General features: G+C 47.4%; 1 protein-coding gene across 1 annotated transcript in view; it reads right to left on the reverse strand.

Annotated features, from left to right (window-relative positions):
• The window catches only part of LOC139054341 (myosin regulatory light polypeptide 9-like), a 36,564-nt gene extending 31,508 nt beyond the window's left edge, over window positions 1-5,056 (reverse strand). Inside the window, exon 1 of the mRNA XM_070531199.1 lies at window positions 4,908-5,056. Within this exon, the coding sequence (XP_070387300.1) occupies window positions 4,908-4,910 (3 nt within the window). The 5' untranslated portion in view covers window positions 4,911-5,056. The remainder of the gene's footprint in view (window positions 1-4,907) is intronic.
• Window positions 5,057-16,512: the final 11,456 nt, after the last annotated feature.

Raw genomic sequence — 16,512 nt, forward strand, 5'->3', positions numbered from 1 at the left:
GCTGCATCCATTCGGCAGCGGCCGAAATGGACAGTCCACTAAGTGGTTTCTTGAAGAGTACCCCCTTCCCCCCGCCCCCCCAGATCTTTTCAAGACTAACGGGACTATATATATTACCTTGTACATATGTGCGTATCATCGGGTGAGCTTATTTAACGATGCATAGTATGTCACCCCTGCATGCCGATCCCGAAGGCAGTGACGGTGTATAGTGCTGCAGACGGTCGCCCTCACCTGCTTTCCCCTTGTGGGCACCGAGGTGGCTGCCACTGCAGATACTCGGTCAGACAGCTCAGTATGCCATCTGGCGGGCAAGTATCCATGTCCCCATTTCTTCGACCTCTCCCTTCTCACCCCCAATTTACGTAATCCACAGCTGTTTCAGTCTCTGGAGAAAAATTACACGCAGAACCTTCCGTGGGAGTTACCTAAATGGTGCGTAAGCATTTGCTACGAATCACCTGCTCTTTCGTCGTCGTATGCTGCTGCGTTTGGTATTATTGCGAGAAACACTGCGAACGAATCGCGAAAAGGAGAAGCGCGGTTGCAGCACCGAAGCGTAACTGAGACCAGCATGAGGAGACAAAGAAGAGGCGAGTAGTAGCAATGCTCATTCATGTTTATATGATGGTGCGTTTGAATGATGCTGCTGCTTTGGAAGGTGAGCATTTGCCGATGCGTGCTGTAGTACGTGATGTCACTGAACAGTGTCACGTTTCGTAGGCCTCATACGTATAGACGTTGTCGATGACGCTGCCTCCTCTCGATGAGAACCATTATCAACCACGATTAACCGTACTCCAGCGGCGGCTATGCATGGCGCGGCCGCGAGAGCCCCATCTTGAAAGCGATCTGCGATGGAGGCAGAGTGCGCCGAGTGTTGATAGCTTCGTGTGCGCTGTGTTTTCGCCGCTTAGTTCGCGTTGAAGCGAGAGGCGGCGCGAAGGTCAACTCGCTCGCTGCAGCGAGCTCTATCTTGAAAGCGATCTTGTCTTACGTAATGGACGGACGGACGGACGGGTTTCCTCGTTGGATAGTATTAGAAATGCTTACGCATTTAAAAAAAAACATATATGTCACTTTATGACATAATTTTTCCCAATACTAAGGCCATGTCACAAAACACCTGCAAGCTGCCGCTTCAACAGATGCTGATTTGATGCGGGAAGAGATGGTTGAACCACTCATGCGGCAGTTTACCGAATAAATTATGCGTACCCAAGCTGGGGTCGATCGCTCATATACTGTTCTGATATGCGAAGACAGATCCAACGCATTAAAATCATATCGCACGTAGTGCATTCTAGACAACAACCCCCATCGTCCAAAGCTCGATACGGGATGTTTTCACGTTTATTGGATCACAGCCAGTTCCCAGCCTCATGTAAGCGTATTTACACCAAAGCTTAGAGACATTCTCACTGCCATTGCACCACTCGCATGTCGTGAGAAGCACGCTCGCTCTAGCGGCCGGTTCACTTGTAACACGCTATGCATCTGCCACTATCGGTTGCAAAGGCGATGCCATTCCAAGTAAACTTGTCAACATTACAGATAAACGCTATCACTTAATTTGATGCTTGTAACGCATTCCGTCTGTTTGAAACACTAAACATGGATGTCATGGGCGCGGAACCAATATGTGATATATGGCCGTTTATCTCTTCCGCTACACTTTTTACTTCCACAGCAACTTATACTTAATGTTTGCGCTGGTTCGTGAAGCCACTTGTCTGAAGCCTCTTGTAATGTCATATGTGCGTCCGAGATTGGTGTACGCGCAAAGTTGTGCATGGTAGTCTCGGAGGCAACATACGCCATTTGCGGAGTACGTGCTTTAGGTGGTGCAAAATACCACTTCGCAACAAGCAGGCTCTGATCTTTGCTGGCGCAAGTTCGTCAACGTGCATGATAAAGTAAAAAATAAAAAACTTATGTGGTTTTACGTGCCAAAACCACTTTCTGATTATGAGGCACGCCGTAGTGGAGGACTCCGGAAATTTCGACCACCTGGGGTTCTTTAACGTGCACCTAAATCTAAGCACACGGGTGTTTTCGCATTTCGCCCGCATCGAAATGCGGCCGCCGTGGCCGGGATTCGATCCCGCGACCTCGTGCTCAGCAGCCTAACACCATAGCCACTGAGCAACCACGGCGGGTAAAGTAAAAAAAAAAGAAAAGAAAAAATCGACAGTGGGCTAGTTGGTTGAGCATAGTTAAATTTGTGAGCCAAAACAACAATAGAACCAGACTGGAGCAAGTGCACAAACACGTACTAGGTGTCTTGTGTTTGTGTACTCGCCAGTGTGGTCCTTTCTCTCTCTGTTTTTTGTTTTTGCGCACAAATTTAAGTATGCCTGAGAAACGGTAATTTATAACCAAGAACATGAACGTCAGCGGCACTGCATGCAAAAGAGACCTGTGCAGGCTATTGTATTTTCTCAGTCACAGTTTTATGCAAATAGTCCTTATGCAATTTTATGCAAATAGTAAACACATTTAAGAATGCTGGTAATATGATACTTGTAGAATATCAGTCTGTGTGTCCAAGCTTCCAGAACTTCCAGACAGAGAGCTCTAAATTTCTTCTTTGGCTTTGGAAGTATGGCGTTCGATCATTATTCAGAAAGGCGATATATATAGTCTTCTGTGTAAGTCAACCATTATTTATATAATGCGACTAGATAGTATCAAATTGCGGCAGCCGCAGTCACCCTAGCAAAATTAAGGGCCCAGTACCTCGCATTCATCAACGTGCCATGTCAGCCAACACAAAGCAATTAGCTCGCATTATACCTTTGCGCATTTGCGTAAGGGCCTCCTGCATGTCGGAGTATGCAGTCAGTGTAGCGTTTCTGCGTCGACTGTTCAAAATCAATAATCTGTGAATGTGTTTATTTTCATTATCATTTAAGAAAGAACACATATTATCCGTAATGAAACCAGCTTCTGCCACCAGGTGCAATAGAACAAATAGAACGAGGGCGTACCCATCTCGTGAACTTAATAAACAGCAGACCAAATGAAAGCAGCGTTGGTTGGTACTTATTCACGCTCTGCGTTGCGTACAAACAGCACTGATGAAGGGAGTACTATATACGGCTTGAGCGATTGTGTTGCCTAGCCCTTCACTTCGTCCGTGTGTTTTGTACGCAACCAAGAGCGTGAATTTATAAAGACCTGTCTTTTCCCCCGCTCGTTCTCTCTATTTACTCTCTGCGGCTAACTAGGCCCCTATGTGAATTGCAGCCAAAGGACGTGACTGAATTTGTTTTCTAGAAATAAATAAATAAATAAAAAACTTCGCACAGCCATCTGCGCACGCTAATACCGCGATCAACATTGAGTAGGCTACGAGACAGTTCGTGTGGCTCATGAGCATTCCAGCGCTATAAGTTAGTCCCATTCAGTGTACTTTGAATGAAAACGGGTAGTTTTTCTCTGGATTTTTTCATTGCAGTCAAGTGATCGCGTAACCTCTGCAGGCCTTTATCACCGGAGAAGCACGTGCGTGAGATTGCCTACGGGAATCTCACGAAACCAGTGAGAGTCAAACAAGGGTACAGTTGACTGATCTCTGCTCGCCCCACCCGCCTCGGATTGTTTTGTTTCGCAATTTATATATCCGTTGCCTGGCATCGCTGCAACGGAGACAGCGCACGACAGCAGAGGCCACTCAACACTCGAGCGCAAACAATCCCCTCTAAACGCCGAGGCGACGGCGGCCGCCGCACTTCAAAGGCAGCGCATGCCTCCCGGCGCGCAGCGCCGCTAATCTGGTGGATCTCAATCATCCGTCACGGAGCCGAGCTTGTCTCCACCTGTGCGAGGCTTCTCCGATGGAAACAAACTTGGCTCGCTTGGCCCCCCATGAGCGTTCCGCCTCTAGAGCACTGCATGCCACTCGTGCTAAGTAAGACAAATCAATCCAATCCACTGCTTTCGTCCCCACCTGTACCCGTCCTGCACTCTGAAGGGGCCGAAAGCGAGCGAGAGGCTTCCGAATGCCAAGAAGCACCGACCCAGCTGCACGGTTCGTAACTTGGTATTATATCATGACTCTCGAAGCGGGCCACGCGAAGGTCAAGCTGACTGAGACCGACTGATCACAATATCCAACGCACCAGTCTTTAAGAGGAGCAGGTTAATGCATGATTAATCCCCCTGCGTTAGAGTGAGGCAACTAAAAAGAGAAAGAAAGAAAACGTAATCCTTCTACAACGCATAGAAGTATGAACTGAAATTCCTCCAAGGCAATATACACAAGGCTGAACTGTCATAGCTAAAACAAACGGTTCAAAAGTTGAATACAAGAAACATACCGACACATGATACGCAAGCATTATCGCAAGCTCCTGAACAAGTAATCTTCGAACGTGAATACACCGTAACTTTTTCAAAGTGTCCGCGCATCGTTCACAATAAGTTTGCTCTTGGATTTCCACCGCAAGGATGCTAAATGCCCATGACTGTAAGTCACATCCAGAACCAGGAGGCAAAGACCGCTGGTGTGAGCCAATGTTTCAGGCACCCAAGTCCAAACCACATTTCCTTATGCGAAATCAACGGTTCTAGACGCAAGACGTAACTGAAACACAAGACGAGATAACGCAAGACGTAAACTGAAATGAATAATGAAACAGTGACTAATTAATACTCTGCGTAATTGTAATCATCAGTTGTCTTTAAGAGAACACAAGGTAGGGCCATAAGTGGTTTCATAATTGAAAAAAAAATGATTTGCGCCAAATATACGTTGCTATACTGCACACTACTTCTAGCTTCCAGCTATGAGAAAAGCTGTCGATTCTTTGACAGCGGCCGACGGAGAGCACGAAACAACATGGTCGGCTACCCTGCAAAACGTGGACGCAGCGTGAGAAAGCCTCAGCGACCGGACCACTTACCATGGTGGCTGTTTCGGTGGCTCAAGAGGCAGGCGTCAGAACGCTCGGCTGCTGCGGACGGCTGTGCGAGCAGGACTGGTGCGCCGGGGCCCAAGTGCCCGTCCGCCCCCACCGGGCGCTCCTTGTAGGGGCAACCGGTCCGGGCTCCCGGAAGCTCGCCAACTCTCCACCCACGCGGCCGCGGCTTCCGGCCCGGGAGTGCTCAAACTCCACCCTCGCCACCGCCGCGCGTGGACAAGCGGGCGGCCCCGCGTTGCCGCAAGCTCCCGAGGCGCGGTATCGGACTGGGAGACCCTTAAAAAGCGCTCGGCGCGCGGCCGCGTTGAGTCGCCGTCGCGAGGAGCCGGCCCGCGAAACTTCACACCGCGCGCGCCGCCGGGTGCTGCCAAGGGCTGCTGCTGCTGCTGCTGCTGCTGCTGACGCTGCCACCGCTGCTCCACCTACTACAGGGTCAAGGGTGAGCTGCGTCCTGTACGCGCCGACCGCTTCCGCGTCTCGCGCCGCCGGTCAAAACACCGCGGTCACCCGCGGACACAAAAAGAGACGGCTTGTTTTCGCGTCGGGCACTCGACGCCTGCGCGCATTATGCGACATGGCTCGCGAGGCCAGCGTTGTGACGGCCGACGCGCAGACGACACTGTCGTCTGCTTGTCGGCTGCGAACACGCACGTTTATCGAGGAAGTGGACCGCATCGGTTCCCCTGCTGTCGCTTGTCGATGTTGCGTCAACATGCCCCAGAGAACTTGACAGGTGGCGGGCCTGGCTTGGAAGGTGTGGCTGCTTGTCGTGTCCAAGTGAAGCGCGTAGAAGACAGCGCGCCTACAGGCCGCGTGCTTTGTTCCCCCTGATTGATGGGGCGCGTGGTGAGCGGCGGTGGCAGCGCTCCTTGGCTGCCTCTTCTCAAGCGCCGTCGGCTGCCAGCGAGGCCGTTTGTCAGCGCCTCATTTAGGCGCAACCCTTCTCCGTCAGCTGAGATTAATCGCTATCGCTTTGATGGCTTGGCCTACCGAGATTTAATTACGTTTTTGGTCTGGAAATCTGCGCTACGAGAAAGAAAAAGTATAATTAGCGTGTCGTGCTTTTTGGTTCGTTTCCTTAGTTCATTTAACGATATATGCTAACGAAATTTACACTTCCGCGCGCTGATTGAATGCGAGATGATGATCGATGCTTTCACGTTACGGGTGAATTGCCAGCTAGCTATACACTAATAAGCGCTCAGCGCATTCACGAAGAACAAGGTCGATGGTACATAAGAAGGTCCCTTTCTGTTACACGTTAACGGTCGTTGGCCATCCCGGGCCCTTACACCTATAAACCCCATATATCACCATCGCCGATTACACAGAACCTGTATAGTATGCTATTTGCTGAGCACTAGAACTCGTTTACTGTATGTCACGTAATATATATATATATATATATATATATATATATATATATATATATATATATATATATATATATATATATATATATATATATATATATATATATATATATATATATATATATATATATATATATATATATGTATGTATATATATATGTATATATATATATATATATATATATATATATATATATATATATATATATATATATAACTGATGCCCCACGTGAAAGGCAAATACGGTAGTTTTACAGGCAAGCTTGTGAAAACACACAAACGCACGCGCGTGCACCGTACTAACAGAAGCAGCACGACACGCATTTGCGCGGAACCCCAGAAAGGGCCCTGCTCGCGGCTGAACGAGCGCGTATCCGTGTTGGCGCTATCAAAACAAATCGCGCTCCCCAGCTTCCCGTGATCCGCACAGCATTGTCCCGAGGTGCCGCCTCGGGGCGCCGAGCCAAGAAAAGCAGGGCGGCTAAGCTATACCTCCGCAGCGACGAACCGAGTTGCGGCTTTGGCGCGTCCTATCGCCATTCGTCGCGCTGTCGCGCGATACACGCTCGCCGAGATTGAACGACTGGCTGAGCTCGGCTTTTTTCTTCTGCACGTTGTTCATTCGGTCCAGGCGAAGAAAATGGAGCGAGCGTTCGATGCTGCGTATACACTAAGGTAGAAAGATGGGCCAGTTGGAAAGGATGCATACATAAACAACGGAAGACACAGAGCTAGAAGTGCACAGGACGAGTTCTTTTAACTCTCCGTCTTCTGTTGTCTTCGCGCTGAATTAATAAGTCTGTGTGTACATAGCCAGTAAAGATGATACGAAATTTTATCCCTGTACAATCAGTAGGCTGTCATGTGGATGCTTCGCAGTCCTAACCTGGTAAGTGTAAATGAAATGTATTTAGTTTTCGTCTACACTAAATGCTGAACGTACGCGCAGACAGGAAGTTGAATAAACAAATTAATAAAAAAGCGACGATAAGACGAGAAGTGTCCTTCAGTTTTGGACTCGTAGCAGCACTCCCGTATGTCACATCCGCGCCTACGCCTCATCACGAAGACAAACCTGACGAGGTAAGGGAAGGCTAACGTACAGTACTGTCAGGCAACGCGCAATCTCTTGGGGCATAAGTTGCAACGTGACAATACGAGAAGCTTTGCAAAAATTCTGGCATTCAACGAGACGAAAATTGGCCAAAAGAAAATCGCCGTAACAGCTGCTTTGAACTTCTACATTGGGATATGATAACGGATATGCTGAATAAAGACGGTTCTTTGATGTAGAGAACTTGTCCGGAAAGGCAATCTTTAATACGCCTGAGCTGGTCGTCGTATGGCTGGTCGGGTGAATGTTGGTGGTGTTGGCCAGGCGACACAGTGAGAAATTCAAAACCCGAATTACAAAATGGAATGAATTACTAAATGGGATATGAATGAATGAATGAATGCAGCGAATGCACATGATGTCGTCAACTATTGTAATATGAGCTTTAATCAATATTTTAAAGAAGAGATGACTGTTGCTGTTACCTAATATTTAAGGACTGCACTTATATCACCTCCATTTCTCTGTACCTATCTATAATTGAGTCTCTGGACAGTCGGCTCGAGTTAATTCGACTCGGTTAATTCGATTTTCGCTCAATTTACAAGCACCGGAAAACCTTACAAAGAATTTTACATTGCTAGGGAAGGAAAACTCGCTTAATTCGTTCGAAAGCCTGCCGCTTCGCTTGATTCGACATCCACTGGGCATATCGGTTACCAAAAGACGGTAAAATCTTTAAAACAAGAAATTCAGCGGAATGTGCTACTGCTTCTCTATGCGTGAGCCTCTTTCATTCAAAATTACTTTTTATCTTTTGGGGACGAACGCGCCTTCCGCCCGTGAAGCCATTCGTTCCTGCTTAATTGCTTCACGTCGTGTCACGCTGAAACAGCTTTTAAATATGTCGGCTCCTCTTCGCCCCATGCTGGTTGGTCTCCCACCGCTTCATAACCAAGAAACAAAAATACGTTAGGCTACTTCAAGCCATGAAAAAAAAAAAGATCGGAATCCATTCATTTGGCCGCCTTTCCTAAATTCAACCTTTCGGATAATTCCACCAAATGTTGCCGTTCCACTAAGGTGAAATTAACGGGAGTCGACAATATTTGCGCGTAATAGTGGCGGCAAGGAACACAGTAGCAATACTGTGAATGACGAAGCTAACTTTTATTGGACGAACCTGTGCCCACAAAAACAGGCTACACTTAAAGCACAACGATATATGGCGAACACAGTCGGCTATCGTCGAAATCTGATCTGCCGGTCAAGCCATCGGCTTTTATACATGAGTCGTCGAAGGTTCCAGAGTAATTGCTGGTGCCCGCGTGTCTTCCAGAAAGTTCTCCACAATTCGCGTGACAACAGACAGCAGCAAAAACCGTCTATAACATTCGAGAAACTTCGGATAAATGCAGGCGCGTCCCGCGCTGAGCGATAACATCTTGTAGACGGTGAAAAGCGGTCACCCGAAAAAGATATACAAGTACACGTGTCAATGCCCCCCTCTCAGGAAGCATCGTCCTGATGTTACAAACATAACAGGATAGCGGAAAAAAATGACAGCTATTAAACAGCAACAACAAAGAAACAACGTCGAAAGTAATACAATTAAAAAAAAGTCCAAAGTTCATCTATGCAAAGCCTCAAAGTTCGATAGCGCTGGTAGAACGGCTTGACTCGACCTCATAGTCGAGTGCGTCGAGCGCTGGTGCCCGCGTGTCTTCCAGAATGTTTTACGCAATTCCTGTCGCACATACAATCAGATTACACAAGAATCGGTGACAACAGACAGTAGCAAGATCCGTCGATAACATTCGAGAAACTTCGGATAAATGCAGGCGCGTCCCGCGCTGAGCGATAACAATTTTCAGACGCTCATAAGCGGTCACCCGAAAAGGATATGTAAGTACACGTGCCAATATTAATTTTTAAAATAGGCTTCAGTTTGCTTCGGTAAGCGTCACTCAGTTAGGAAAAAGCAAATAAAAGAAATAATGAAAAACACTGAGCCAATGAAGCAAGAGAACCCACCTGCACAAAAGCAGTGTACACGAGAACACATATTCGAGCTGAACTTGCAGCACTTAACGCACTTGAAAGTGTGTGCGTGTAATATCAGTAAAAAAAAAAAAGGTCGCAGTTTCACCCGACAGGCGAAACGCCGATTGCGATAGCAAATTAGCACGCAGCTGTACGAAGGAGGGATAGTAGTTTTATCGGCTGTATAAACTCGTAAACATTTGCTTACTAACTAAATTAACAAGCATGGTGTCACGCGCGCGCAAGCAAACATGAACGCATCGCACTCGATGACCGCGCACACTCGCTCTCAAAACGCTGGAGTGAGAAAGCGCGGCAGCAACAGCGATCGAGCGAGTTGACATTCGTGCTGGCTCTCGCTGCAACGCGATCTAAACGGCGAGTACAAAGCGCACACGAAGCCATTCGTTCTCGGTGCGCCTAGATCTTTACTATTCGCAGATCGCTTTCAAGATGGCGCCCGGGCGGCCACGCCATAGGCAGCTGCTGCGGGAGTAGACCGCCCTCCCCCTCTGTGCCTTGCGCGCGACGGAAGACTGCGCGCTTCCTGGCCGCTCGCCTCCCTTGCGCGCAATTGATCCGCCATCGTCGGCTCACCATCGTACGCTTTCACTCGCACAAACAGCATACGGCGCGCAGCGGCGATGTTATCGCCCCAGGACTTTATACGGAACATCACGGCGACGGCGGCATAAATGCGCCTGGAGTGTCCATATAATTGCTCTCGCAATAAAAGTTAAGTATCCGCTGGTGGGATTTCAACCAGGATCATCCAGGGTAATATCCCGAGTCTCTGCCTAATGGGCCACAGACGCAATAGCGTACCGAAGAGGCTTTGCGTACGCGAAGTTAGGGGCGTGGCGCTTTCCGTACGCAAAAGTCCCTTTGGGCACACAAACCAGCTTGCGTACTTAAAATCTAAAACTCCCCATTAGGGAGCTTTAGCTTTTTGGTACGCAAACCGTCAGGCGTACGAAACAAGGGAAAAGGAGTACAAAAAAAAGAAAAGAAAGCAAGCAGGGCGTACCAATCTTGCCATACCGATGACCGGGTTGGAACGGGAGCGCTGTGCTCGCATTCCAACCGCGCCATGCCATTCTTTCCTTTGCAAGCTAGCGCTTTGAAATATTTTGCGCGTGCGTCGTGTTGCATAGCAATAATTTACTTGTAAAAAGAACAGTGCACCAGTGTCCTCCATCCTTGAAGGCCCTTGTGACAATGCTTTGAGACACTATGTGGCATTGCCTTAAGGATCGGCGCATGTTGCACCGAACAGATTGCAAGATCTCTTTATAGGAGTACAAGAAATCAGTCGCCCTGCTGCTCTGGTCACACACACGCTCGCGCGCACGAACAAGTGACCACTTGCATACATTTGCGAAATTCGTAGCGACCTCTAACGTCAAAGTGAGGAACCCCTCGCCTCGCCGCTATAGTTAGGAAACGAGTGTTCCAGGCCGTACGTGCGCGAAGCGTTTGTAGTCTAGTTTGAGCGTGTTCGCTTGTTGCAGTTATACGCGAGTTATGTCGTCGATGATTTACAAAGGTTATGTCCCCAGTCCGTAGTCTATCCCGTTCTGGATTGCGGACTTTTCAATATGCCGCATATTGTTCAAAAACCGTTTGAAAATATCTGCAAGCTGACTGCCCTGAAAGCCTGTCTTCCAACCAAAAGCTCTTGTACACAGACACTAAATTTGCTGAGGGGGGCATGCAATGCCTTATTGATGGTTTGGATGCTTGTTTTGAGCTTGCTCTTTATTCATGATTATATTGCGCTTAGTGTTACACTGACAATTTTAAGTGATTGACAGGACGTGGACGTACGTACTCTTTATTTATATTGCTCTTTATTGAAACGTATGCTCTTCTGTGTGTTGTATGGGTGATTTCAATGAAAGTATGCACTATTGGCTTCACTTTGCTGCGCGCTTGTGTAGCCTCTGCCTTACGTGGCTATGAGCCACTGCATTTTTTAGCTTGCTTACGGGGGTATGAGCCATTGTTTAGGGGGCATAAGCCACTGAATTCGTCTTACATGACGGACGAACAGCATTCTCGTTCGATAGCCATAGAAATTCTTACGCATTTGAAAAATAAAAATAACATATGTCTTACAGGTACCGATGGTAACACCATGAGCAATGTAGAATGTTGCATGGTCCTAAATGATACCTTCGCGACGTCGTTTTCTGTTTGCTGTGTTCATATCGTCCTGTGCATGCGCAAACAAGATTTCTTTCCCATGGTTCGACTTGCTGTCAATTTTGCGGGGATTCTGAAGCTAATTCAACATTTAAAACTATCGTCTTCCATGTGGCGCTAACGAAATTCGAAATTTTTGAGGAATACTGCTGCGTTACTCCTCTATATTTTTTATCACCCATCTGTTGAGTGCTCTACTTTGCCCGCAGATTGGAAGGGGGAAAGGGGGTTCCTCTGTTGAAATCAGGTAACCCGAATTCTCTCAACTGCAGACCCATTTCACTTACCAGCGTCCTTTGCAAAATCCTTGAATACGTCATATTTTCCAATCTCGTCTACTCCTGCGAAACGAACCCCCCCCCCCCCCCCCTCTAATATTGCATGTACACATGTCGTCCTCTTTAGACGAATGCCAACGCAATAAATGTAATTTTCAAGCTTTTGTAAAGCGTTTGACGACGTGTCTCATCAGTTACTACTCCTTAAACTTAGTACCCTTAGTATTGACCTTAATATTCTGAAATGAATAGAATGTTTCCTAACCAACCGTACCAATATATTTTGTAACAGCCAACGATTCTGCATCCCCACACTGTTCCGTAAAAGTGTTCCTCAAGGCTTTGTATTGGGTTTGTTACTATTCCTGATTTACATTAACGACTTACCTGCCGTAACTTTAATAGTTCTACTAAACTATTTGACGACGATCGTGTCCTATACCGTGAAATAACTAATCAGCATGATAACTTTATTCTTCAGTTGTATCTAGATAACATTTCAAGGTGGTGCTCACAATGGATATTGTTTTTAAATCCCACTGAATGCAAAATTATGTCTGTCTCGCGTCGCTCAATCTCACCTACTCCTTTCGGCTACATCATCAATGGAACCAACCTTGAGCACGTGGCTTCCTCACAAAATAATACTGGAGGAACTCGAATTGACGGCATGTGGCGAACGTACGTACGACTACATGCGGGCTTTTCTCGCCAGCCGCACCGCCACAATAGGCACTGGCCAAATCGCTCCCCAAGAGTTAAAGATGCCCACTGGAGGTACACCACAAGGGGCAATAATCTTACCTTTGCTGTTCAGCATAGCGATGTGTCGTCTAGCGCAACAACTGGACCAAACTCCTGATTTGGGTTACACTCTGTACGCAGACGACATAACGCTGTGGGCAGCAAGGGGCCCCCGGGTACACAAACAACACGTACTACAACAACCATGCAGCAGAGGCAGTAGACAAATCATCGAGGAGCAGTGGCCTCAGATGCGCCCCCGAAAAATCGCAGGTCATTCGGTTACACTCGAGAGACTACATACGGTCCAAGAAGTCGCGACAACGCGGATCCTGGGTTTGTGGCTCCAAAGTAGCGGGGAAACATCCCACACCATCAAAACACTCAAAACTATCACAAATAACGTCGCACAAATGATCCGCCGCGTAACTTATCGCAAAGCGGGCGTGAAAGACCACGACACGCTAAGGCTCGTCCAAGCACTAGTGAAAAGCCGAGTCATGCACGTACGGCCTGCCCTACCACCTCCTTAGTAATGAGGATCGAGAGGCAGGTCGACATCATAATAAGATCAGCATATAAAGCTGCCCTCGGACTACCCAAGGAGTCGTCCACAGACTGCCTGCTATCCTTAGGGGTACACAACGCATTTGAAGAGCTTAGATAAGCCGCACTAATCTCTCAGAGGGACCGGCGGAGCTGCACGCACGCGGGACAGGCCCTACTGACAAGGGCACGTATTCCCCCACATCCACAATTCATCAGCGAACACGTAGCACCGCTACCGACTTCAACACTAGCTCAAATAACAGTGGCCCCCATACCCAGAAACATGCCCGCGGAATACAATAAAGTAAGGCATAAAGCACGCACACAACATAACAATGTTTGAAAAAAAAATCCCACGTACAACGCAATGTTCACGGACGTTGCCGCGTATCCGAACGTACACCCGAACGGCAGCGGAGCACAAAAGAACAAGAGTCACGCAGTGGCAATCGTCGACACGAAAGCCCAGCAACAATTTACGGCATCCGTCAGGGCAGGGACTGCGGCGGCTACCGAAACTTTCGCCGTGCAATGGCCCTCGCTCACGCGGAACGCACGCAAAAGAGCATCACCATAATCACAGACTCACAAGAAGCATGTCGCACGCTTCTCAGGGTACTACGTGAACAAAACAAGTCGCCCAATAATACCGACGAAATTCGCCCATCATAACCGGATCGTATGGTGTCCAGGACACACGGGCCTGGAGGGGAACGAACTGGTCGACTCGCTAGGCCGAGGGATTATTAACCGGGCAGGCTCGACTGGGACGGTGCCGGGAAGCCACCGTAATAACCCCAGTCCAACGAATGTCCAAGAGATTCTCGCTCATCAGCGTGCAACCAGAAAAAGGTACCTCCCCCTCACCCACAACTCAGTGGGGAGGAAGCAGCCAGCTGGCGCACAGTTAAAACCGAGGTATTCCACTACCTTAAATTACGAAATACCATGTTCCCCACTCGCTACTGGCCCGACTCCCGTGGTGAGGCGGCAGTCACTACAACACATTACATGAGATTGTGAATCATAACCGTTTGATAGAACAAGCCGCACAATGGAGCAATGAGAGGCACGGCTAGCCAGCTCAGGCTTGGGGGACAGCAGTCCTTTATAAAACAGGTCAAATACGCGGCCGAGGTTAGAGGGGTCCTGGACTAAAGGGGCCCTGACCATTTCTCGAAAATCCTTTTAAACAATAAAAGCTTTCTTTTTTTTTTTTTGCGCGCGCTCTCTCTCTCTCATAGAAATATCTAGGAATCCAACTAAACAATAAACTTTCGTGGCCTGCGCACGTTGAACACATCACGATATAAAACATGCAAACAGATCCCCTGGATACATACCCAGATATTCTATAAAGACCCACGCCATTTAAGGTTACTGCTTTACAAAACGCTAATTAGACTCGAGCTACAGTATGCGTCATCAATTTGAGACCCTGGTCAAAAACATTAGCCGATACCATTTAGTGAGTTCAGAACACGTCAGCTGGTTTCATCCTTTCAAATTATTCCCGCACAGCTAGCATTACTTTAATGAAATCAGACCTTGACCTTAATAATTTGCAGCTTCGAAGAAATATTTCTCATATCTGCCTTTTTCAAATGTCTTTACCAAGATAGCTCACTTAAACAAGAATTCATTTCAGAATCTTTGTACATGTCGTCGCGTCTTAATCATCGGTTTAAAGTTTTCATTCGTTCCTGTCGCACAAATGCTTACTCAGATTCTTTTCTGCCAAATACCAGTGCAGAGTAGAACTTCCTTCCCCCTTCCATCGTCTGCATCGAGGATGCATCATCTTTTAATTTTAATAACTGATTGCATTTTGAGTTCATCGCTTTAAACACTAATAATTGTTTGAAGGTGCTGTATTGTTATTATTTATTGTGTCCACCCCCTCTGCAACGCCCTTTTGGGCCCTGAGGGCAATGTAAATAAATAAATAAATAAATAAATAAATAAATAAATAAATAAATAATCACCCACCACCCAAAACCGACCGATCCTTGTCATAATGTAATCTACAGCGCCACTACGACTACTGAAGAAGCGCAAGAAAGGGGAAAAAAGTTGGGATGACTATCATTAGATGGAACCCGTCCCAGCATCATTTACCGCATAGGTACGCATCGATTCTACACCATGGCCGATGGTCACCGCAAAGTTCCAGAATGTGTCTCCTGCATCGTTTGCACATGTGATAACGGTAGGCACACCAAGCTATACGAGCTACAATACTAGCGACGTGATAGTAATCGGGGCCTATATGTTGTGGCAATTCATTTGGTTTTCTATTTCTTTTAGCCCTTCGTCGTTGCACTGGACGCCGTCGGCCATGCCGCCGATATCACCAGGATTATCCACACCGCGCGACATAGGAAAAGAAGAGACGAAGAGAAAATGAAATGGATGCGCGCAAAATACAGTCAGTGATGCCTCGAGTGCGTCTCGGGCAACCGCTGGGACCAATGACTAACAGAAAAACGTGTGATAAATTCATGGCCACAGCGAAGTCGAAAAATGTCGAGAACAAGTGCGCGGGGCGATATGTAGGCAGGTAAACAAGATAAGTAAATATAATTCTAGCTCTCATTCGGCCCATGCTCCAGCTTGCAAGACGAAAGCAGCATATGATGCATACTGTTGCGATTCGTGTGTCTGAGCGGCCATTACGGTTCCGTGACAGGTGATGTGTCAGGTGTCGGGCGATCGAGAGGTCCGGGGCGACGTCCAAAAGATGAGAAAAAGGGTTTATTTACAAATTTACGGGATAATGGTTTACATGTACGAGCACGAGCACCAGCACGAGCACGAGCACACAGCCGTAATACTCAAGATCCGCTTTTAAAGTGGAGCTGTTAGAAATTCGCTGGGTTTCTCTCTGCGTCCGCAGCTTCGCCAAGCTGGGGGAGAGAGAGTTGGAGAAAGTGAAAGCAGAGTATAAAAATAGCACTGCGCAGCATTGCTAAGCGGCAAGCACGGTGTACGAATTTTCTTATACCGTGGATCGGAGTCAGCGTACGTTCCCCTCCTTTCCTTGTTTGTCTCCAGGAAGAGTGTATGTTTCCGACCAAGTTCCCTTTTTAGGAAAAGGGCAACCTACCTCCGGATTGCTAGGACCTGATGTCATCGGCCTTCTGACACCAGATTAGGGGAAGGGACTAAATAATGATTACGCAAGGCATAAAAGGATCTACGGATGGCGGGAGTGATCGGCGACTACCACTTCATCATCAACTTTTCTGTATTTCTTTTCATTTTCTTGTACATATGTAAATATATACGTGTTTGTCAAACGTCCTGAATATCGGACACAGCCTCACATTCACTCTCTCCTC

Source organism: Dermacentor albipictus, chromosome 1 (genome assembly GCF_038994185.2).
Source record: "Dermacentor albipictus isolate Rhodes 1998 colony chromosome 1, USDA_Dalb.pri_finalv2, whole genome shotgun sequence".
NCBI classification, from domain to species: domain Eukaryota; kingdom Metazoa; phylum Arthropoda; class Arachnida; order Ixodida; family Ixodidae; genus Dermacentor; species Dermacentor albipictus.